This window comes from Coniosporium apollinis (assembly GCF_000281105.1).
Source record: "Coniosporium apollinis CBS 100218 chromosome Unknown supercont1.75, whole genome shotgun sequence".
NCBI lineage: Eukaryota > Fungi > Ascomycota > Dothideomycetes > Coniosporium > Coniosporium apollinis.
Window position 1 is genome coordinate 47,237 of NW_006913337.1, and position 8,997 is coordinate 56,233.

The 8,997-nt window shown below is 57.8% G+C and overlaps 3 protein-coding genes across 3 annotated transcripts; 1 reads left to right on the forward strand and 2 right to left on the reverse strand.

Annotated features, from left to right (window-relative positions):
- Positions 1-368: 368 nt before the first annotated feature.
- W97_09038 (elongation factor Tu, mitochondrial) lies at positions 369-1,864 on the reverse strand (the record flags this gene model as incomplete). Its single annotated transcript, XM_007786902.1, has 4 exons — positions 369-553; positions 617-1,559; positions 1,615-1,643; positions 1,693-1,864. The coding sequence occupies 4 exons, from the start codon at positions 1,862-1,864 to the stop codon at positions 369-371; spliced, it is 1,329 nt and encodes a 442-aa protein (XP_007785092.1).
- Positions 1,865-2,339: 475 nt separating this feature from the next.
- On the forward strand, positions 2,340-3,944 carry W97_09039 (uncharacterized protein; the record flags this gene model as incomplete). Its single annotated transcript, XM_007786903.1, has 4 exons — positions 2,340-2,390; positions 2,444-2,605; positions 2,667-3,076; positions 3,140-3,944. The coding sequence occupies 4 exons, from the start codon at positions 2,340-2,342 to the stop codon at positions 3,942-3,944; spliced, it is 1,428 nt and encodes a 475-aa protein (XP_007785093.1).
- Positions 3,945-4,452: 508 nt separating this feature from the next.
- Positions 4,453-7,815, reverse strand: W97_09040 (uncharacterized protein; the record flags this gene model as incomplete). Its single annotated transcript, XM_007786904.1, has 1 exon — positions 4,453-7,815. One exon carries the CDS (start codon positions 7,813-7,815, stop codon positions 4,453-4,455), a length of 3,363 nt encoding a protein of 1,120 aa, XP_007785094.1.
- Positions 7,816-8,997: the final 1,182 nt, after the last annotated feature.

An 8,997-nucleotide genomic window follows, 5' to 3' on the forward strand; every position in this document is an offset into this window, starting at 1 on the left:
TGGAACGAGACGCACGTGAGGATTGTGGGTTTGCTTCTTTTGATGTTCATCCTTGGCTACAGGTACAGTCTGAAACCAACGCCCTTGCTTACATGCAGTTACAATGCACATTCTCCTCTGCTCAAACGCGTCAAACGCCCTCTACAATACAAGATCAAATGACAGATGTGACGAAGTGGAGTGGAGTAGGGTAGTAGCAGGGGTTGGGTGAATGTACATTGGCGAGCATGTGTGTAGCTGTACACAGGAAGAGAACTTGGCGGATAGCTAGAGACGCATCGAAAGAGGTCGGTGGTCCAGTGCACTGCTTTAAATTTTTGGCAGAGGTGCGGTCGGGGAGGCATCAACAGGAGCAGTCGCCGGAGGCTTTACTGGAGGATACGCGTCACCAAGCCGGTAGCGACGGTCCGCCCGCCCTCGCGGACGTTGAACCGCTGGCCCGGCTCGACGGCGAGCGGGTTGTGGATCTCGCAGATCATCTCGACGTTGTCGCCGGGCATGACCATCTTGGAGTCTTCGGTGCCCTCGGGCCATGTCAGCGCAGCGGCCTCATCTATAACACGCTAGTCAGACGCGTAACCCATGAAGCGCTCCAAGTTGGGCACTCAGTACTCACCGGCTGTCCGCATGAAGATCTGAGGCCGGTAGTTGTTGTGGAATCCGGTGTGACGGCCGCCCTCCTCCTTCGTCAGGACATACATCGAGCACATGAACTTTTTGTGCGCCTTGGTGGTTCCCGGCACCGCAATGATCATGCCGCGCTTGACGTCGTCGCGCTTAACACCGCGGAGGAGAAGACCGGAGTTGTCGCCAGCACGCGACTCGTCGCAGGACTTCTTGAACGTCTCGATGTCTGTGACCTTTGTCCGGATCGGGGCGTTGCTCTTGCCGACGAGCTCGACTTCCGAATCCTTCTTCAATACGCCACGCTCCACGCGGCCGGAGGCGACGGTGCCACGACCGGCGATGGAGAAGACGTCCTCGACAGACATGAGAAAAGGCTTGTCGAAGACGCGCGTGGGCGTCGGGATCCAGGTATCCACAGCCTCAAGCAGCTCGTCGATCTTATTGGACCCGATCTCCGGCTGCCTGCCCTCGAGCGCACACAGCGCCGAGCCCATAATAATCGGCGTCTCATCGCCCTCAAACCCGTACGACGAGAGCAGCTCCCTCATCTCCATCTCCACGAGCTCCAACATCTCCTTGTCCTCAATCGCGTCGATCTTGTTGACAAACACGACGATCTTCTGCACGCCGACCTGCCGCGCCAGCAGCAAGTGCTCCCGCGTCTGCGGCATCTGCCCGTCCGACGCCGCCACGACGATGATGGCGCCGTCCATGTTCGCGGCGCCGGTGATCATGTTCTTGATGTAGTCGGCGTGGCCGGGGCAGTCGACGTGCGAGTAGTGTCGCGCTTCCGTCTGGTACTCGATGTGGGCGGTCGAGATGGTGATGCCGCGCTTGCGCTCCTCGGGGGCTTTGTCGATGGAGCCATAGTCGAGGAAGTTGGCGAAGCCCTTTTCGGCTTGTCGCTTGGTGATTGCGGCTGTGAGGGTGGTCTGGGTTGGTCAGTTAGGCCGGCTTGCGATGGGGGGCGTAGGGAGGCAATTGTACCTTTCCGTGGTCGACGTGGCCAATGGTTCCTGCGCAAGTCAGTATGCCATATGAAGAAGCAGCTGAGAGCAGACATACCAATGTTGACATGAGGCTTGTTTCGCTCGAAGACGGTGGCGTAGTTTCTTACTGCTTGGACATATCGAGCTCCACCCTGGACGCCCAAGGCCTGCTGCACGGGGTTGACGCCGGTCCGCTGCCGCAACGCCGCGCGGGAAGTGCGTAGGAAAGCCTGAGCAAAGGGAGACATGGTGCACAACGCCCAAGAACGAAGGTAAGAGAAGACAATGAAAGAGTCGAGATGCGGGATGGAGTCGATGGTATTATTGCCTGTCGAATGACCCTCACGAAAGATTTCTTAGCGCGATCTGGAAGATGCCCCGTGCACGTGCCATCCTCGAGAGCAGAGCTACAGCATTTCGAGCAGGAAGACATCGGACGCTGGAAAACCGTAACCGGTGGCAGAAAGCACATAAATCCCTACACGCCTCAAGTGCCATCCTGAGAGACTGTCGCTTCCACTCCGCATCCTCCGCAGCATCTTTCGAACGTGTTTCCACTGACTTGCTAAACCCCCGTATACCCGAGGTCCGGGGAGTGTCAAAAGATTTAGCTCCCATCTACACGTCAATTGGCGCATACACCCAGCCTTGATGTCTATCAGGACCTGCATTCGACAAACAGCAACTCCGCTGAGCTGGTTCTCGCGGACAAGACCAGCGACCATGCCTCTGCGAGCCAAAATCCTCAATTCTGCTGTCAGCGGGAACAGAAGTGTCGGTACACCACAGTCATGCGCAGGATTGATAGATCGCTGACACCAGAGTAGTACTCGATGGAGAGCGATCTAGTAAAACCGCAGCCAGGCGATGAGGGGGACGATGTGCTCTTCAGCTCGATATACGGCGTGCGGACCGTGGAGCTCAACCGGCCGAAGAAGCTCAATTCTCTGAACGGATCAATGGCGCGGAAGATCATCGCACGGTTAAGAGTGCGTCCCCTATATTAGGGGGCTATGCCGGGAGAATTGGCTGACACGAAATCGCCGGCAGGAATGGGAAAAGTCACAGCTCGCGAACGTGATAGTCATCAAAGGCGCCGGACGAGCCTTCTGCGCCGGCGGCGACGTAGCAGCGCTCGCAAAGTGGAACACCGAAGGCCCGGAAGGACAGCAGAAGTCGAAAGACTACTTTGCCCTCGAATACAAGCTCGACCATCTCATCGCTACCTACTCGAAACCGTACGTTGCGTTCATGGACGGCATAACGATGGGCGGCGGCGTTGGGCTGAGCACGCACGCACCGTTCCGGATAGCGACTGAGAACACCGTTTTTGCCATGCCCGAGACGACGATCGGGTTCTTTCCGGATGTGGGGGCGAGCTTCTTCCTGACGCGGATGGACGGGAACATGGGCACGTATCTCGCCTTGACGAGCGAGCAGCTGAAAGGGGAGGACGTCTTGTATGCCATTTTGCCAGAACCGCCATCACGGGACCATTGTACACGCTGACCAACATGCACCAGCTACCACAACATCGCCACCCACTTCATCCACTCCTCCTCCCTCCCCGACCTCTCCGCCCGCCTCGCCGAGCTCAAATTCAAAGACTACGACGACCTCCTCCACCGCTACCAGACCATCAACTCGACAATCGAAGAATTCGTCACCGGCCTCTCTTCCCCGCGCCCCACCATCTCAGGCGACCAACGCCTCGCAATCGATCAGATATTCAACCCGCACCGAGACATCAAGGCCATCCTCTCCGACCTCTCCAGCATAACCGAGAAGCCGTATGGCGCCGGCCTAGCCGACTGGGCCGCCAAGACCGCCCACACGATGCAGCAGCGCTCGCCGACGAGTGTTCTTGTGGCGCTGAAGCAGATGCGGGATGGACGCGGGTGGGATATCGCGGAGACGTTCCGGCGCGAACACCTCATCGCGAGCCGCTTCATGGAACATCCCGACTTTGTCGAGGGCGTCACGGCGCGGTTGGTGCGGCGGCAGAAGGAGCGGCCGAATTGGCAGCCGGGCTCGTTCGAAGAGGTTACGGAGGACATGGTCGAGGGGTTCTTCGCTGGGGAGCCTGAGTTGCAGCTGCTGAAGGAGCAGAGCGAGCGGAGCGCGTACCGGGAGTATCCGCATCAGAGGGTCGTCGGGTTGCCGACTGAGCAGGAGTTCGCGAACGCATTGAGGGAGGGGACGTCGAGAGAGGGGATGGGGCAGCTGTTTGCGCAGCAGACAAATGCCAAGGTTGGCGTGCAGGAGAAGTTGGGGGAGTATATGGAAAGGAAGGAGAGGGCGAAGGAGTTGGGGATCAAGGGGTACTAGAGGTTGCGTCTGCATTGTGTATAGGAGCTCGCTTGTCTGGTCTTGTCTCTCCACCATGGCATGTTTATGGTTCTAAGTTCGCCCACGGACTGGAGCTGACCACACCGAAACCAAGTTCGTTCATATACTCCATCTTTTCGTCTTAGAGCCTGCAAAGTCTGTATAATGGACGGACAGCTGCCTCTGCAACGGTCTTGTATGATTCGAGGTCCAATCAGAGGTAAGTTCCAAACTATGTAACGACGAATGGCGCTCGATCCAGCAAAACACTAGAGACAGGAAAGTAATGAGTACGCGAACATACAGATCCAGTGGAAATATATGCAAGAAACGGCAGAAACAGAAAAGCACATGTTGCTCAGACCAACGAAAATATCGGAGAGAAAGCGCGAAAAATACCCCAGACCCCTTGAAACACCATGCCAAAAGGATCCACCACGCAGCACACAAACCGCCTCCCCACTTCCCACCTCTCTATATCTAAACCCCAACACCCTATACACGACACCTACTTCTTCCACCCCAACTTCGACCTAATCCCCCCCGCACCACCCCTCCTCCTCGTCTCCCCCTCCTCCCTAGCCGCAACAGGCTCCGGCCTCGCCGGTTCCGCAAACCTAATATTCGTGGCCCGACTCTCCTCCTGCCTCTGACGCTCCCTCTCCCTCTCCCGCTCCCGCTGCTGCTCCATCGAAGCGTGCGGATCCCTGCGCCCAGTCTCCGGGCGCTCGTCATCGCTCGTCTCGCTACTGCTGCCACCGCGGTCGTCGTCATCGTAGATCCCCAACGCGCCTTCTCTGCGCCGTCGCTCAGCTGCGGTCTCGCCTGCATCCATGTTCGTGGGCTGACGCGCCGTGTTCGGCCTGTCGGCGGTGGAGCTGTGTCTGCCGTTTCCGTTACCGTCGGAGCTGCCTCGTTCGTCTGGGGCCTGGCCCTGGCCGGCTGTCGAGGCCATGCGTCGGCGCCGCTGTGCCGCTGTTTCTTCTTTTGCGGAGAGGCGGAAGTTGGCTAGGTCGTCGGCGACGGAGTGGAAGGGGATGTCCTCGTCATTTGAGGTTACGAGGGTCAGGCCTTCTGGACCCGCTGGCTTGTCTTCGTGGCTCGCGAACTTGATCATTGGCTCTGAGCCTCGATGCTGCTGCGGCACCTCATCTTCGTCATCCTCATCGCGCTCGGCGATGACGTCCTGTTGCTGGGTCGGGCGGCGACTCTGGGGGCTCGGGCGGTTCTGCTCGGCCGTGTTGGCGCGGCCGCGCTCATGCAAATCCCGTCGAGCCTCGCGCTTCACCATTTCCGGCGCATCTGACTCCTCGACGGCCTGCGCGCGACTCTTGGGATCCATATTCCTAATCTCTCTCAGAAAGTCGGCCTTGCTCATGCGCTGCCCCCCGGTCGTGACCGTGAAGCGGATCTGCTGGTCGTCGTCTTCCTCATCCTGCTGCTGGCGCTTGCGCTTCTCTTCTCTGCGCTTGTCATCTTGCTGCGTGGATGAGGCCCCCGCCTCGGCTTCCTCGTCCAGATCATCGTCCTTGTGGTGCTGCGGCATGCCGAGGTAGGTGCCCATACGCTGGAGTCTCTGCCTGGTTCGCTCATCCACGAATGAGGTCTTGCGGTCGCCGCTGGTGCCGGGACGCTTGGGCGCGTCGATCTCGTACTTCTTGATGACCTCGCCGTCCTCATCTTCCACGATGACGGTGTTGCCGAACTGGTACGCGAAGGCCGGACCGTGCGTGCGTTTGGCCTCCTTGGGCGGGTCACCAGGCTTAGACCCCGCGACCACGCCCTCGGCACCGCTCTTGCGCCGTTCCATCATCTTCTTCCGCATGTCGCGCCAGTGCCGCTGTGGATGCTCGACTGCGTCGCTGACTTCGCGCATCAGCTTCTTGCCGTCGTCTTGGCTGTAGTCGTTTTCGGTCTGCGCGACGCCGCCCTGGACGTCCTTCTCCACCATCTGGTTTCGGCCCTCCTCCTTGGCCATCTTCCTGCGTTCTTCGCCCGTGGCGCCGTGGGTGTCTGTCACAGAGAGCACGTTGCCCTCCTCATCTTCGATCACCATGTCATCGCCCTCCTGGAACACCTCCGCTTCCGGCTCACTCATCTTCCTGCGCTTCCCCTCCTTGCCCACGCTCGAATCGGGACTCTCATCGCTGTTCATAGCAATCGTATCCGAATCCCTCGCCTGTTCCGGCGCGTCCACATGGTCGCGGTTCGTCAGGTTCCGCGACTGCGGCGTAATGGCAGACTGGCTGATCGGCCCACCGGGTCCCAATCCATTCTCCCATTTCTTGCTGCGGCGAGCGCGAGGTGCAGCGCTAGACGAGCGGCTCGAAGTAGCGCCACCCTCTTCCTCTTTCTGGCGGCGCAGGAACTGGCCCGGCACGCCAACGGGCGGCAGCGCGCCGGTCTTCTCATCGTACGAAGAGTCCGTGTCGTCTGGACGGCGGAGAGACATGGAGCTCTTTGAGCGGGATTGGATACGCGGGAGGCGGTCCATCCAGGATGGGCCCTCTTCTTTGGCTTGCGTGTACGAGTAGGTGAGAGTGAGAGTGTTGATGCGCTTGCCGAGCGTAAAGACGGCGATGGAAGAGCCGTGCACCAGGATCGAAACGACGACCAGGAAGGCAGTGACTGGCCAGATGATCTCGATAATGTTCAGATGGGGGAAGCCAGGTGGAGGCAACACGGCTAGCGGCGTCGTGTGCTCTGTCTCGAGTTCGGCTCGCGCAAGGATGGCGATGAATATCGCACCGACACCGATAGGGCCGAAGTGGCCCGCGAAAAGCGCCTCGCGCCATGTCTTGAGATCCGGTATAATTGGCTTGAGAGCCAGCATTATAGGTATCCGACGGAAAAAGAGAACGAAGATGGAGATGACGACTAGCCGCCACGGAGAAGTACCAATGACGTCGGCGTTGAACTGATCCCAGGGGATGATGGTGCCGAAGTAAACGAAGAAAGCCAAGTTGATGAGCAGATCGATAACGTTAGAGACATGGGATTCTTCAGTCTTCTCAAGGAACCAGCCGTCGTTACTGAAGCCTACACCGCAAGCGAAGCCGACAAGGAGATCGTCCATTCCGAGGAGACTGCCAGAGCCAGCGCAGAACAATGCAAGGACAAAGTAGAACACAAGAAAGCTTTCCCTGTCTATCAGGTCCTTCTCATGGGCGATTCTGATGGCACGCCGCGCAAGGTAGCCGATAGTAACGCCGAAGATGGCCCCAAATATACACTCGTAAAGAATGGTGTAGCAGAACCAATGAAAAGCGACTTTGTTAGTATCTGGTGCATATCGGATGATGTAAACTGCGAGATAGATAAACGGAAAAGCCATGCCGTCATTGCATCCGGACTCGGCAGAGAGCAGATCTCGTAAATGCTTGGGAACCCGCTTGGCAAATTTGCCCTTGCCGACGACGGAAGAGGCAAGGACGGGATCGGTAGCCGTGACGCACGCAGCGATGCACAGGCTGTCAAGCCAGTTCAGGTGAGACTTCAGCATCCACCAAATGAAGAGACTTGTGATGAGCCAACCGAAAGTCATGACGGGGACCAGTAGCAATGTGACAGACTTCCAGTGTCGTTCCATATATGATTTTGGTAACTCGACACCAACGGCAAAACACTGCACCACCAGGACTATCCGAGAGAACTCAAAGGTGATCAGGTCCGTGTTTCCCCATGTTCGCGGGTTGATTAGGTTGGCCGCGTGAGGCCCAAAGATGATGCCGCATATCGTCGCAACAGTGGCCTCGCCTATGTAAAGTCGCTCCTTGATAATGGACGAACATAGCATGAACAGGCTGGTAAAGCCGCCTAGAATGAGGTAGACCAAGTGCGCCTTGGTGATGGATAGATGGTCCCACGCCATCTTTCCCGCTCAGGCCTTTGCGAGATTCACAAGGAGTGTAGGGTGGGATGTGTCGAAGTATGTGCAGGCGTTCGTCTATGTAGGCTGGAGGAAGCCGGCTAGGGAATATGGAGTTGCTACGCTTGTCCCGGTCGCCGTGTGTATGTGTCGAGACTTTCGCTGCATTTAAGAACTCTGTCCTCGGACAGCGGCCGCTCTGAAGGTTGTAGAGGTGGTCGGGTCCGTGAGGACGGGTGCGTAGGGACGGCTCCGCAGTTACGATGCTACTGGTCGAGGGTGAAAAGGGTCAGCACAAGCATCCAAGCCAAGTGAGCGACAGGACGACAGAAGCTTCGCTTTTGTTCGGACTGGTGCTCTGGGTGGTGAGGCGTACAAGGGAGGGTTGCGGCCGGCAGAAAGTTAATTCTCGAGCTTATCCGAGATCGGCAGTCCACGGTTCGGTGTGGGAAAGTGAGAACCGAATGTGTCGAACCAAGGATGGTTGTCGTAGCGAGCACCAATTGCTTCAACACCACAGCAGCAGCCCGGATACAGATTGAAGCTTTATCAGCGGTCTGAAGAGACGGGAAGGAGTCTGGGTTTCACGGTGGGGGAGGAAGATATGGGAGACGAGATGCGCGCCTTGGCCTCGCTCACCTGCAGCGATGGCGAACCGTGCTGGCGAATCTCGTCGCGCCGTTGAGAGCCTCGGGGCGTGGCGTTGAACGGCCATCTGGATTCGGAAATCCGGCTTGGGCCGCGTTCTGTATCCAGATGTAGTTGATTGCAAGTACTGCCTGCGACCCTCGATATGCCTTGGAATCATCGTGCGAGAGCACTGGGCAGTCAAATCCACTCCGGTGTCTGTATCTGTATCCTCAATTTTGTGGAGCCAAAGTTGGTTGAGATAGGGTAGCAGCCAGCTAAGAGTGCCTAATCTGGTACTACAAAGAGACTCGTAGGCCTAACCATCGTTTCCAATGCCCAAGGTGCGGGCGTGAGGAAACGTGAAGTCTCCACCGTAGAGCCACATGGGAAACTAGGCCGACACGACATGCCGAATGGGCATAGAGTCCGTACGATGTTGGACCAGGTGTAACCGCAACAGCCCCATGCACGGCCGGAAGATATCGGCTATTGCGTTGACGACTAGATGTTCATCAGATTGATGAATGAAACACGAACAGAAGCGACTTTGTGCAA